At 33.7% G+C, this 13,981-nt stretch overlaps 1 protein-coding gene across 10 annotated transcripts in view; it reads left to right on the top strand.

Moving 5' to 3' along the window:
* The window catches only part of FER (FER tyrosine kinase), a 399,630-nt gene that overhangs the window by 262,760 nt on the left and 122,889 nt on the right, over window positions 1–13,981 (top strand). For all 10 annotated transcript variants that reach the window (XM_072958302.1, XM_072958299.1, XM_072958307.1 and 7 more), the window contains 3 exons: window positions 1,735–1,791; window positions 9,271–9,386; window positions 11,810–11,904. In XM_072958302.1, coding sequence (XP_072814403.1) covers window positions 1,735–1,791; window positions 9,271–9,386; window positions 11,810–11,904 — 268 coding nt within the window. The remainder of the gene's footprint in view (window positions 1–1,734; window positions 1,792–9,270; window positions 9,387–11,809; window positions 11,905–13,981) is intronic.

Genomic DNA, 13,981 nt, shown 5'->3' with positions numbered 1-13,981 from the left:
ACAGTGTTGTGTCCATCCTCTTCTGTTAAGTGTTCTACCCAGTTTTGTTTTAATTGGGTTGTTGGTCGTTATGTTTCTGAGGTGTGTGTTCTCTTTACGTTTTACATGGAGATTATTTGCCAACTATATGTATGGCAGAAGTTCTCCCAGATTGGAGTTGTACTTTTCTTTTTTTAAAAATGAGCCTTGTGAGGAAATGTTTTTAATTTTGATGAATTCCAGTTGTTTCTTTTTTATGCTTTTGGTGTCCTGCCTCAGAAAGCTTTGCTCATGATTATCCACTTTGTTGTACAGATATTCTCCTGTGTTTTCTTCCAGGACCTTTATCGTTCTAGCTTTAGATTTAGGTTCAGAAACTTGTCACAGAGGGAGAAAACTTCCTTCTACCCATCTAGGTTCTTCTGGCTGGTCTAAGAATTAAATTGACATGAGACTGATTAACAGCAGGATGTCAAATCCAATTTTGTGCATACAGGAACCCCACACATATTATGCGAAGTTTCAGAGATAGAAACGTAAAATGAGGTGTCTATATCATCCTGAGCTGAGGAGTGGAATAGGGACCCGAGGATTCAGAGAGGAGGAGGGTCATTCACTGAAAAGAAGAGCACATGTTTCGTAATTTGGACGTTAGCACTGTCATACAGATAGGTCCTAAATAGTTAATTCTGGTAATAACTCTTATTATAGGCAAAGCCCCCAAATTAAATTCTTTAAGGAAGAAGTAAAATTTTCCCTTGAGTCTGCAGGGTCTCAACTGTCTTTAGCTCAGAACAATCCATGTGGCAAAGTAGCACATCTTGGGGGGGGGACTGGTCTGAACCCCTACAGATGATCCATGTAAACTGTTGTTGTTAAAAAATCACTGTTGTTCCCTTCTCTGACGTATTTGTCACATGGTGCTTCAGAAGGTAAAGTACTTCGCATGGCTGCCCAGGACATTTTAAAGCCATAGTTAGGGTGGATTTTCACTTCGGGATGGTGGATTACTTGTTAAAGTTACTTGTTAAAGATCATAGTTATATTTCAGTCTGTATATTGATTTTAAAATTCAAGAATAAAATCTATCCCTCTAGGACTTTCTTTTCTTCCCTCTCTCCCCCATCCCCTCATTTTTCTTTCTCTCCTTTCTTTCCTCCCTTTCTCTCCTTCTTCCTTGCATCATTCATTTTTCCTTCCTTGTTCTTATTTGTTTGTTGCTGATGTTTGTTGCTTTATTATGGTACAGAAAGTTACTTGGGAAAGATGTGGGACTTTATGCAGTGTCATAGACAGCCATAATTCATGGCTGGTTGTGGAAAAATAGCTCTCAGTAATGTGGTTTGTGTAGAAAAATATTTATGATCAAGTGAGAATTGGAATTTTACATTGCAAAATGAAATTCCATCACGTACTGATGACAACTTTTTTGAAATGACAAATAATAGCATTGACTCGGCTTTATGGTGAGAGGAGAGTGCATGCTGTCTTCTAGTTACAAGGATACTATCATTTTGAAGGCTGAGAATTCTGATAGAAATTTGCTATAATGTAGATCTTAAAATGCTATTGTGTAGTAACATTTCTTAAATCTGTTTTATAACCTCTTGAGGTTACAGCTTCTTAAGTGTGCTGATTGAATGGTCAGAATGAAATATCCCTTAGGTTTATTTACCACTGCCTCAGATGCATCTTAAAGGAACTGCTTTCATACTTGAGCTTAAAAAAAAAAATTGTTCTTTTTCTTTGCTGTAGGACAAGAAATGGGTTCTCAATCATGAAGATGTCATACTGGGAGAATTAATAGGCAAGGTATGTAGTCTATTCAGCTGAACAACCAAAAGCCTTTATAGCTATTGTGAACTCTGTAGATTCCTTTATTTTCTTCAAAGCCTTTCATATATTCCAGCACACAGAAAGGCACATTTACACATGAACCTGGAAGAACACAGTACCATATCTGTTAGGAATGCTGTGGTGGTTACTGAAACAGAAGTGTGAAAATCTTTGAAAAGTTTAAGGATTATCTTGACTTTTTAAAATAGTGTATGTATATTTTCCTCTGAAAGGACTAAAATCCACAATAATTTTATTACAGGGTAGTAAAGCCAAACTAGTGAGCTGAGATTTCAAAAGAAACTGTGAGGTAATAGAAGTTTAAACACCTTAGTCTTAATCCATTTGTTTCTAGTTATACCTGATAGTTCAAAAAAAAAAAAAAGCAATACTGCTCTTTTGGGGTTTCAAGGTTGTATATAGAATCACAGCATGTGAGAAGATTGGAAATGTTTCTTTTTTTTGTATACATATTTTTATCGAAGTATAGACAGTTTACAATGTGTCAGTTTCTGGTGTACAGCATAATACTTCAGTTATACATGAACATACATATATTCGTTTTCATATTCTTTTACCATAAGTTACTACAAGATATTAAATATAGTTCCCTGTGCTATACAGTATAATCCTGTTGTTTGTTTATTTTATATATATTAGTATCTGCAAATCTCAAATTCCCAATTTATCCCTTCCTGCCTGCTTCCCCCCTGGTAACCATAAGTTTGTTTTCTCTGTCTGTGAGTCTGTTTCTGTTTTGTAAATAAGTTTGTCTTTTTTTCCCTTAGATTCCACATATAAGTGATATCATATGGTATTTTTCTTTCTCTTTCTGGTGTACATGTTATTTCAACCTGAAAATTACATGGATGAGACACATTTCAGTATGTTCATTTTGAGCTAGCTCTGTTAGTGGTCAGTGGAGGCAGCTGTACATGATGAAAGTCCCTTTCTTCCAGCCTAGTTGGAAGTTTCTTCCAACACGTAGGCCATATGAAAGTGTATTATGTCTAACAATAATGATGGATGTTTAATCATTAATGAAATTGTTTATTTTTAAATATATTGTTTATTTATGACTCAGTTCCAATAGGTAAATACTCACTTCTTTGTCAATGACTTAATCAGTGATGCTTACATTAGAAAGTGTGAGTTGAGTTTAGGTTCATAATGAAATGTGAAAAATAGTATAAAACCCAACTATTTAGGGAAAACTATCACTCATACATTCCTGAGTGATCAGTACTATAAGGCTCAGCATTTTGAGTAGAGAAGTAAATGATGATTCACTGCTTTTTTGATTCAAATGTGAACTTGATGAATTGACAGATTTCCCATTTTTTAGCCCTGATGTGTATTGAGAAAGTAAATCTCTGTTGAAATAATCTACCTTCCAGAATCCTTAATATTTTAAAATATTATTTCCAAATGCAAACATTAAATTGCTATTAGAAAGCAGTTTCTATTGACTGCTAATACTTCCTTAGTAAATTCTGAAGAATTTCAAGCTAAAAGCAGTAGCTGATGTGTTTATTTCCTCTGTGCTGTGGTCATCATTCTTAAGGAAATATTCCTTCTTATTCATTACTTTAGGTGAATAACCCAGTAGCAGAGATTGGGCCAAAAATTATTACAAGGAAATTAAGTAAATTTCCATGAAAATACAAGTAAATAATAAGTTATAAAACTAAACCACTTACTTGAAATAGTGTGTTGAGTAGGGCAGATTTTTCAGTACTAAGAAAAATACAATTTCGGTTAAAGTGAAATATTTCAATTATTTTTATGTTTAGTTTAATATGCGATATGGTATTCCACATATTAGGATTTTTAGCCTTTAGGTCCTTAGGCTATTTCAAAGAATAATTATTTTCAATGACAAGGCAGTGGTATATTGTCAGTTTTAATAAATTTAATCATTTTAAAGAAAACAGTTCAACCTTAGAGACACTGTATAGCTTAATTTTAGCTAATGTTTTTGAGTAAAACTTACCATTTCATATTTTCATTACTCTTCTGAATAAATACATATAGTATATTGCTTGAAAGTTCATGGGTGAAAAAAAAAAAGAGAATTAGCCATGGTTCCTCTATTTACGGACTTTGGAATTTAATGGTAATGTAAGGTTGAGACAAGAACTTATTTTTTTGTTGAGTACTATATTCCTGTAGACTGTACTTGATATATAGTTGGTATTCAGGAAATATTTTATTCACCCCTGAAATATTTATTGAATGCCTGCTATGTGTCAGGCACTCTTCTAGGCACTTGTAATATGTCACTAAACAAAGCAGACAAATATCCTTCCCCTTATGGACCTCATATTTTATCCAAGAGAGAAAGACACATAAACATCAAACTTAATACATAGGTAAGTTTTATAGTGTTAAAGGGAGCTTAAACCTTGTGAGAAGCATAGGCGTGTATAATCTGTTAGTGTTACTGCGTTGGAGTTCTAATTTGTAGCAGGGACATTTGGGTGTGCCTTATTAAAATTGTTACTTGGAGAGGAGGGATCTAGCTATTCTGACATATGAGGAAGAGGGTTCTGGGCAGAACCACTGCAAATTACATTAGAGGAGCAAGTGAGATAGTTTGCCTGTAACTGAGTAAACAAGGAAGACTGATAGAACAGGAAGTCAGTGAGGAGGTGAGGGTATGGATCATGCAGAGCCTTGTAGGTCACTATAATTACTTTGGCTCTAAGTATGTGTGAAAAGGTAAGCTGGTGGACAATTCTGAGTAGAGGAGCTGCATGATCTTATATTCCAGAGTCCACTCTGGCTGTTGTATTGAGAATAGGCTGAGCTGGAAGGTTAGGGAACTACTGTACTTGTCTAACTTAGCGTAATGGTTGCTGGATCAGAGTGGTGGCGGTAGAGGTGGTGAGAAGTGGTGAGTTCTGGATTTGTTTTTCAAGTTGAACCAACTGAATTTCCTGATTCTCTGTGAGGCAAGAAACAAAGAGGACAGTGGGCATAGGTGCAGGAGGTTTGAGGGGACAAGGTTAGGAGTTTGGATGCACATATTGAGCTGTTAGACTTCCTAGTGGAACTGTCAGGAAGACAACTGGATGTTAAGTCTGGAGTTTAGAAAAGACGTCTGGATCAAAAGTACAAATTTAGTAGTTGTCATTTACAAATTTGGTAATTTATTTGTATGGTATTTAAAGCCATTAGACTAGATGAGTTCAACAGTGGAATGAGTCTAGATAGAGAAAAGGAGACAGAAATTGAGCCATGGTCACTTAAAAATTAAGAGGCTAGAAAGAAGAGAAGCAAGATAATTGATGGTGAGAAAGAGAAATCTCCTAGAAGGCAGTAAACCAGGAGATGTGATGCCTTGGAAGCCAAGAGAAGAAAGTCTGTCAAAGAGGAGACAGTGATCAATGGTGCCAAATGCTGCTGAGAAAGAGGTCAAATGAGATGATGACGGAGAACCATTGAACTTAACACTGAAGAGATCACTGGTGACTTGATTGAGTACTTTCTTTGGAATGCTTTACGTGAAAGCCAAGTTGGAGTATTTTTAAGAGAGGATGGGAGCAGAGGGATTAGAGATAGCAAGCATGTAACTCTTCGAAGTTTTGTTGTGAAAGGAAGCAGAGACATGTGTTGTTAGTTTCAACAGAATTGGTTTGTGTGTTGTTTAATCTAGAGAAGTAGCATGCTAGTTTGCAGTTAGGAATGATGAAATGAAAAATTAATGATTTTGGAAGGAGATGAGAATTGCCAGAGTAATATCATTGAGTGGGTAAGAGGGGATGGAATTTGGTTTACAGTGAAGGATTGACTTTAATGGAAACACAGTAGTTCATTTTTATAATAGCAAGGAAGATTGGTGAGAAGATAAATGTGGGGCTGAGTGTCTGGAAGTTCTCCTTCGATGCTTCAGTTTTCTTAGTAAATTAGGAAACAAAATTATTAGCTAAGAATGAGGGTATGGGGAGGTAAAGTGATTTTGAGAACGTGGTATAAGGGGGAAGTAGTTAATTAGAAGAATGAGAGTGTGAATGATCTGGAGAATTGTAATATGACTATTGAGCAGCATTAAGGACCTCCTAGAGGTTTGAGTTGATAAATTTAAAATGAAGCTAGTCAACATGGTTGTGAATTTTTCTCCAGCCACATTTAGCTGCATAGGTACAGAGTGGGCTGTATTGCATTTAATCCATGTTGTGGGTTTGATGAAGGAGTTCCACAAATTAAGAGGAACAAAGAAGTTGAGGGTGTATGGTAAGCAGTTGTTACAATTATTGGCCATGGAATTTAACCTAAATAAGGAAGCAAGAGAGTATATTAAGGGTGTGGTGGACAATAAAAAGTAATAGGATCTAAAAATTTGGAAGTTCCTATAAGGTCAAATGATTTTAAGACTGGATATTAGAGGAAGTAAGCCAGAAAAATAGATGCCAGCCAGAAGAAGATGGGGTGAATTAAATAGATACTGCAGAGGAGTTGTGTTATTGGTGAGGGCAAAGTTATAATCATAGAAGATACAAGATCACTGGAAGAGACATGGTTATGAAATTGAGATTTTTGGAGTGTTTGGAGGATCTTTAAGTGTCTATTGAAATTGCAAAGTACTAAGATGGAGTAACACTGGATACAGTGATCCAGGAGTACAAGTTGTCAATAAATGAGGGGAAATATTTTGAAATTCAGTAGCTGCTAGCCACCGTAAGGGGTAGTAAGTACATAATCAAATGATTAAGGTTGAAAGCTAGGGTTTCCTAGGAATGCAGGATGGAAAATGTCTTGAAAGCAGTGATAAGGAGCTGATAGAATCCTTTGTTCCATCTGCAGGGTAGTGGGAGAATGATGGTGTGTGTGATGGGGGGTGGGGATGGGGGGGAGGGTCATCTCTTTAATTTTAGGAAATGAAGCTTACCTACTATTTAAGTGTTCTCAACTAAGAGCTAGGTTTCTGTTACAACAAGAAGGGGATGAGAATGACCAATGAATAGGTTAAAGATAAGATTTTGATGGACCATGAATTCCAGAAGGTACAGTGGAAGTTGGGGATAGAAGGGAAATAGTTGGAGATAATGGGTGGAATGGAAGTCTGCAGAACCTAATGAGAATTAGAGAGGGGGAGGTAAGGACCTAAGACCAGGATCTCCTTAGGAGGACTGACATAAACATGGACAAGACACACAATGAAGTTTAGCCACATGAACTTAAGACTGGTAGTGGTGATGAAGCTGTTCCCACTAAATGGTAGGGAGTGATGGGTGTCCTAGGCTTTTTCCTGATCTCTTTGGATGGAGAAGCAGTGGTCTGTGATAGTCTTTTTCTCAGTGTTTGGGGATTCCTCCCTTGACCATCCTTGATGAAGTTGAAGTCTTCTGAGTAATGATTGTTAAATGAGAGTTCAGAATTTTCAAATGCCTAGTATGTACCAAGACCGGTTATATAGGGCAGAAATCATTAGAAGGGTACAAGGGGGCAATGGGATGGTAAGTGTTCAAGAATGAGATATGTAATTTTGAGAAGATCAAGAAAATCTTCATGAAGGAGGGGCATAAGAAATGGACTTCAAGTTTAGTTGGCATGTTCTCTGAAGATGAGGGGAGCTGTAGAGAAGGCATGACGTACATTTTGGGATCAGTAAGTATTTGAAATTATGGCACATGTTATTAGTCAGAGGCTGTGATGTGGCGTTAGACAAAGGCTGAAAAAGTGATGTAATGGAAGGATAGATACTAAATAAGGCAGTAGTATAATCACAGTGTCTCTTGGGAAGATGAATCTGGTAGTGTTGTGGTGGATGGATTGGAGAGATGAGGGGCTGACGATGAGATTAGCTTAGGTGAGAAAAATGAGATCTTGAATCAGGTTAGTGTGTCTGAGGTGCTAGGAAGGAGACAAAAATATTCTGGAAGAAGGATCTGAATGCTTGTAGAGAGAGTAATGGTCCTCGTAAATGAAAAAGGTAATTTAGTCAAGAAATTTCCTCTAATGAATAAAATGTTAAGTTTTAGACAAGATGAATTGGAAGTACTTCAGAATCATTCAGATGGAGGCCCAGCAGTAGTCATGTGTACTAATATCTTCTCTAAACACTATCAGTGTTGTAATAAATGATGTGATAATTGTGGGAGGGAAAAAATCCTAGAATGACAGGGAAGGATGTAAAGCTGAAAATTTTTCTTTCTAGTTTGTGATGAATGTGTACTGTGTTGAATTTATGTTTACTTTTCATGTAAAAGTGACTAATCATTGTTTCTAATAAATAGTTAAGAGTTGAATATTAAAGAATATGAAAACAAATTTATGTATATGTATGACTAAAACACTATGCTGTACACCAGAAATGGCATATTATATCTGACCCATTGTAACTGACTATACTTCAATAAAAAGAAGAGTTGAATATTAGATTTAAGAATAATACTATTCTTCACTGAAATATTCAAATATACTTAAAATATTAAATAAATTAAATGTTAAATTAAGCAAAATAGTAACTATTTAATGAAGTAATTTAATACATTTATTAAAATAAGGATTTTAGTAATTTTAAATTATTAGTAACAAAATTTATACATCTTGAACTATTGGTTAAGTTACATTGAGCTTAGAACTCGAACTCACTAATTATCAGACTCCTATTTTAGTTACTTCTTACTCAACAAAGATAGCATTGAAGCTTTTTATAATATAGTGCTTTCATATTATGCTTATAGCTATGTAAAAAAAATGTATGTATACATAGAAGAACTTGAAGGGAATACTCAAATAGCTTTTGTATTGAACTTATAGATCTTCTCTGTATTATTTATTTCACAATTATAATAAAAGTGACTTCAAACTGGAAATAAGGCATTTTAAATTGAAATATGTTCTAGCCAGAGGATAAGCTTAGAATTTTAGACGTTTGATAGAAATGAGTTCATGGGTGGCACTGGCATATGGGCAAGCACTTCCTCTTCTTGGTACCTTTCAGAGATTGACAGCCTGCAGCAGTGGCTGTTGACTGTCCATCATCTGTTGCCTCTCCCCTAGTCTTCTCCAGCTGACCTCCGGCTGTGTGGATCAATACCACCAGTCACCTCACAGAATCTTTGTTTTATCTTTAAACATTAATGGATATATATTTTTAATCTAATAAAATTTAGATCTTAGGGAGTAAAGGGAACTAGGTGGAATGAAATTTAAGTGCTTCTGACAGTGTTAGTTTCTCCTTTTATTTTCTTTCATTTTTTTCCCCCATTTTCCTTTTCAATTCTCCTCGAACATCAGATACCCCAAATGGCTGGTGTGTTGGGGGTTATGTTTAAAGGTGGAAGATTGGTAGGAACAGTATTCCCAATCTTCATTTCCACTTAAAACACTGAGCTGACAGAGTACTTTGATTAACTCAAAACTCATCATTATATACTTTCCTTGTATTTTGCAAAGATTTACGTGGATGTCTTACACCCCAAACAATAAATGTATTTGTATTTTCAGGGAAATTTTGGTGAAGTATTTAAGGGCACATTAAAGGATAAAACTGCTGTTGCTGTTAAAACATGTAAAGAAGATCTTCCTCAGGAACTGAAAATAAAATTTTTACAAGAAGCCAAGTAAGTTCTCTAAAGTAATGTAAATATGTGTTTATAACAGAAGTGACCCATTAAAGTGTAAGTTTGAAGATATCTTAAATTATGATTAGGTGAAGTAGAAATAAGCACTTTCAGAGCCCTCAAAAGTAAGCACTTATCATACAATGTGGAAACAAAAGTTTTTTTGTTTTTGAGTTAGATTATAGGTTAGTTAGGCCATCACAATCAAAAGAACCAGATTCTAAAAAATACTGAGTATTCTTCGAGTCTTAAAAGCAAAAAATATTGCAATTTTTTAATCACACATACATATACACATATGTATATATGCAATGCTGTGATTATCTTTATAATAAAAATATTACTGTATTCTATATATAAAAGACATAATTTTCATATATATAGGTATATAATTATATCTATCCTACCCTTTAGATACTGCTTAAGTCTTTATTTCCAGCTGTTAGCTTTTTTTTTTTTTTTTCCTGAGAACCTCAGATTTCTTTTTTAACTCAGTTCTGGCATTTGTTCCAAATTTTGCATATTGTTTCTTTTCTATCTGATATTCTAGGATGATAGTCTTCTCTTTCTTCTATTTTAGCTAAAATTTAATGTTCCAACTTGCCAGCCCTGTGTTGCAGATATTTAAAACTATCACATTAGTGGTAAAATCTGGTATATACATCAAAACACAAAACAAATGGAAAGGTGCTTTGGACAGAGTGGAAATGGACGTATGAATGAGATGGTTGGATGGAAGGGAGAGAAGGAGAAGGAGAATATGTAGATCCACAGATTGGTGGTATAAAGGGGAGGAGAGAAAGGTGTGGGGGTGTGTGTGTGTGTTTTGTCTCCATGTTGGTGTTGTATATAAAACTGAAGTTTTTTGTAAAGTACTATTGGAGAACAGAGGGCATAGCAATGAAAGAACAAAGTTCCATGGCAGAGAGCACCTTGATGTCATTTCTCCATTATCTAAAAATGAATATTTATAGCAATGGATTAAACTAGTCGGGTGCATTTATTAAATATTATCTATAGAATAAAATTATAATTTTTTTATGTATATTAGCAATTCAGAAAAAGTATTCTATGAGTAATTTAAAGGTATGCTATCACAATTGAAGTTCATATGCTCATTATTTTTGTTATTCATAGGTATTTTAAGATACAGGTTATATCTAAAATTCTTTAAAAATATTTAATCTTCTAGCTCTCTAATTTTTTATTTTATTGCAAAATAAAAAGTTTACTTTCTTCTTGTAAAGTGAGACCATGAAATTTTATGTTAAAAATGAAAATTATATTCATGCAAACTCCCAAATATCCTTTAATAGATGATAGAGCTGTATATTTAGATGTTTAATATTATTTGGATTCATCTTGGCTGTTTGTGGAACTTGTTTATTAAGCACTTTTCAACGTAAGAAATGACATTTTGGATTAAAGTCAAATATTCTAAAACTTCCTTTCTAGTTTCTCATAGAAACTGCAAGCTTAGTTATTGACAGACTATTTTCCTCATCTCTAGAATTCCTCCCAGTCTATCTTTTCATTTATAAATCATTATATATTTTTCAATTGATAACATTTTTTAGAGCTGTCTCTGCTTTAGTTGTGCATGTACAAAATATATATGAACTCTTATCTTTCTTCAAATGAAGTTATTTTTTCATTATCTTAGGAAAGAAAGTGCATTTATAACTGTATCAACAGGATAATATGGAATAACATTTGGTAACAGAAATCATCAGAGTAGACAGGCCTCTGAGGGAGTCTAATCTATTTTTAACTCATACTTGGAGCCCTATGGATGAGTCTAAGCTACGTTTATAGCCCTCTGAAATTATGCCTTTATCCAAACTAGGTCTTCTCTGCCTCAGCCTAAGTCTTACATTACTCATTGTTTTAACCTTCTGCCAGCTTTCTCAAAACTTTTGACTTTTTACTATTTTAAAAGTGATCATGATCATCAAGAAAGTATGGAGTTTAAAATCTCAATATGAAGTGATTACCCTATAGCATTTACCAGTATAAATTGTTCTTTTATTTATTTTAAATGAAGTGTGTACAGTGCTGCCCTGACAGTGTATGGTTTTTAGTCCACTAATACTTTTCAGCTATGCTTTTGTGAGAGTGGTTAAAATCAGATATTATAAAGGGAATTCTATATACTTTGAACTGAGTAAGTTATTGCTATTTAGCATGGTTGTTATTCAGAGTGGCTAATAATTCTTAAATGAATATGTAATTGGATTAAGAATTGACTCATTTGTACCTTTATTTTGACAATATTTATCAAAAATTTATACATCCTATTTATCGTAATTTGGGTTCATCCTAAAGTTTTAAAAATTGTGTGTTCTACTTGTGCACATTACTCATGTTCATAAATTAATGCTTATTATTTAAATGGTAACTATTCTTATACTTCTCTCATTCAGAATTCTCAAGCAATATGATCATCCCAATATTGTCAAACTTATAGGAGTATGCACACAAAGACAGCCTATCTACATCATTATGGAACTGGTTCCAGGTAATACGATTTCAGAGATTTCCTCGATGACATTTTAATGTCATGTTTTACTGCTTTTATATGTTCAGTCTCTTTGATTTCCCCTTGTAAAGTTTGAGAATTTTGTTTAACATTTTCCTGATGACAAAAAGCTTGTACACGTACTCGATATTTTTATAGTCCATAATACTATGCTATTTTCTAGAAAATGTCAGCCAACCTTTTTAAGAGAAGATATATTACTACAGTGTGGTTACACATGGAGTTTAGTTATATGTAATGTTTCTGTGAGAAAGGCTATTTAGAAGAATAGTCTACTTAGTTTGACTTTATAATAATGATAGTACTATCGTATATTTAGTTCACTGTATATCATTTTCCAAGTACATTACCACACATCCTCTTGTTTGGTTGTGCAAAATAATACCATAATGCTTTGGGTCACAATCTATGAACTTCTTTCATATGTGTACAAAAAAAAATGTAATCTCTAGGAATTTGTCCTTATATTTCTTTCTGGTGACTTTCAACATCTCCAGGTATTTTGGTTAGCCACTTTTGACAACAAACAAGAATAGCATCAAACTGATACTGTATATTTTTAAGTTACTTCTATTGTATTTCTTTCTGTTGTAGAAAATACAATCAAAGGTAAAAATTTTATCTTGAAAAGATTTACAAAAACAATAATACTTAATAACTGAGAAGGATTCACTTTGTTACCTTAATACCTATTTATTCATTTTTAAAAAAGAAACTTAATATGAAAAATACTTCTTAACTTTAATATATAGCAAATAAACCTGATATTGTAGATTGCCTCTTAAAAACTGTTCACATAATTCCTTTATGACTTAAGGATAATTGGTCTCATTTTGTCCTGCTGGTTTGATTGCTCTTAGAATATTTCTTTATTACGATGTAAGTGTAGGATTCCTAGAGCATGGTCATTTTCATCCTCAAGATGGCAATGTATATTGCATGATTTACACTATTTATGATTTATATCTTAAAGTAGGTTTTAGTAAAGTTATGGAAAAAATAGCCTACAGTCTGAAATTTTAAAAACAATTGAATAGCCCAGAGTTTTAAGTAGAATAGAATGTTTAAGTATTATAAATATATATAAATGTTCACATAAGTGCAAATGAAGCCCCCAGTTAATACGGATGTCACTGAGAAACTTAGATTTGAGGGATAGAGTAGGCTTGCTGAGGAAACGTGATTTTGTTGTTACTATGAATGATTAAAGGAACATGGATAACAAATTCCTGATGGCAGTTCCAAGTTGAATAAAACAAAAGATAAATCTGCAAGCAAGCCAGGGAGGTGTTTATCTGGACAGTAAACTGGTAACCTTTATTGATCTTTTTTTTTTTTAGATAATTAAGAATAATGAACTTCATTAGAAAGTTCAAACTGTAATGAAAGGAGAAAATAAAAAATGAATATCTCCCACTCAACAATCTAATCCTATACCAAAGCTAATTGCTGTTTAGCTTTTTGTGTTTTTTTTTCCCCAGGAAAATATTTAATATAGATACCTTGATTTTATGCAAATCTTTTAATTATTAAAATCATAATACTATTTCTGATCTTTTTTCTCTTATTAGTGTAACATGGTTTCATTGTTTCATATTCATCCATATAGTTCTATGTTTTCTTTATAATGGCTACAGAATATTCCATTATATGGTTTTATATAATTTAATTAATCTATTTATGGGTACTTTGGTTGTTTCCATTTTTATTTTGGGGGCTTTTTCTATTTTAAATTGTGCTCAGTTAATGTCTGTGAATTTATATCGTAAGTATCGTTTTGAAGTATATGTATTGGGTAAATTTTAAGCAATGGGATGGTTGGAGCTGAGTTTATGTGCATTTTGATTTATGGTTAATATATTGCTGCACAACAAATGATCACAACTTAGCAGCTTTAAACAACATCCATTTATTACCTCATTGTTGTGTAGGTTAGAAGTCCAGGCAGGATTAACTGGGTTCTCAGCTCAGGGACTCACAAAGCCAACAATCAGGATATCAAACTGAGTTCTTATCTGGAGGTACTGGGGAAGCATCCACTACGAAGTTCCTTCAT

The sequence above is a fragment of the Vicugna pacos genome, chromosome 3, assembly GCF_048564905.1.
Source record: "Vicugna pacos chromosome 3, VicPac4, whole genome shotgun sequence".
In the NCBI taxonomy this organism is placed as follows: domain Eukaryota; kingdom Metazoa; phylum Chordata; class Mammalia; order Artiodactyla; family Camelidae; genus Vicugna; species Vicugna pacos.
Note: the sequence above shows the minus strand (reverse complement) of the source record. Positions and strands in the feature narration are given on the sequence as shown.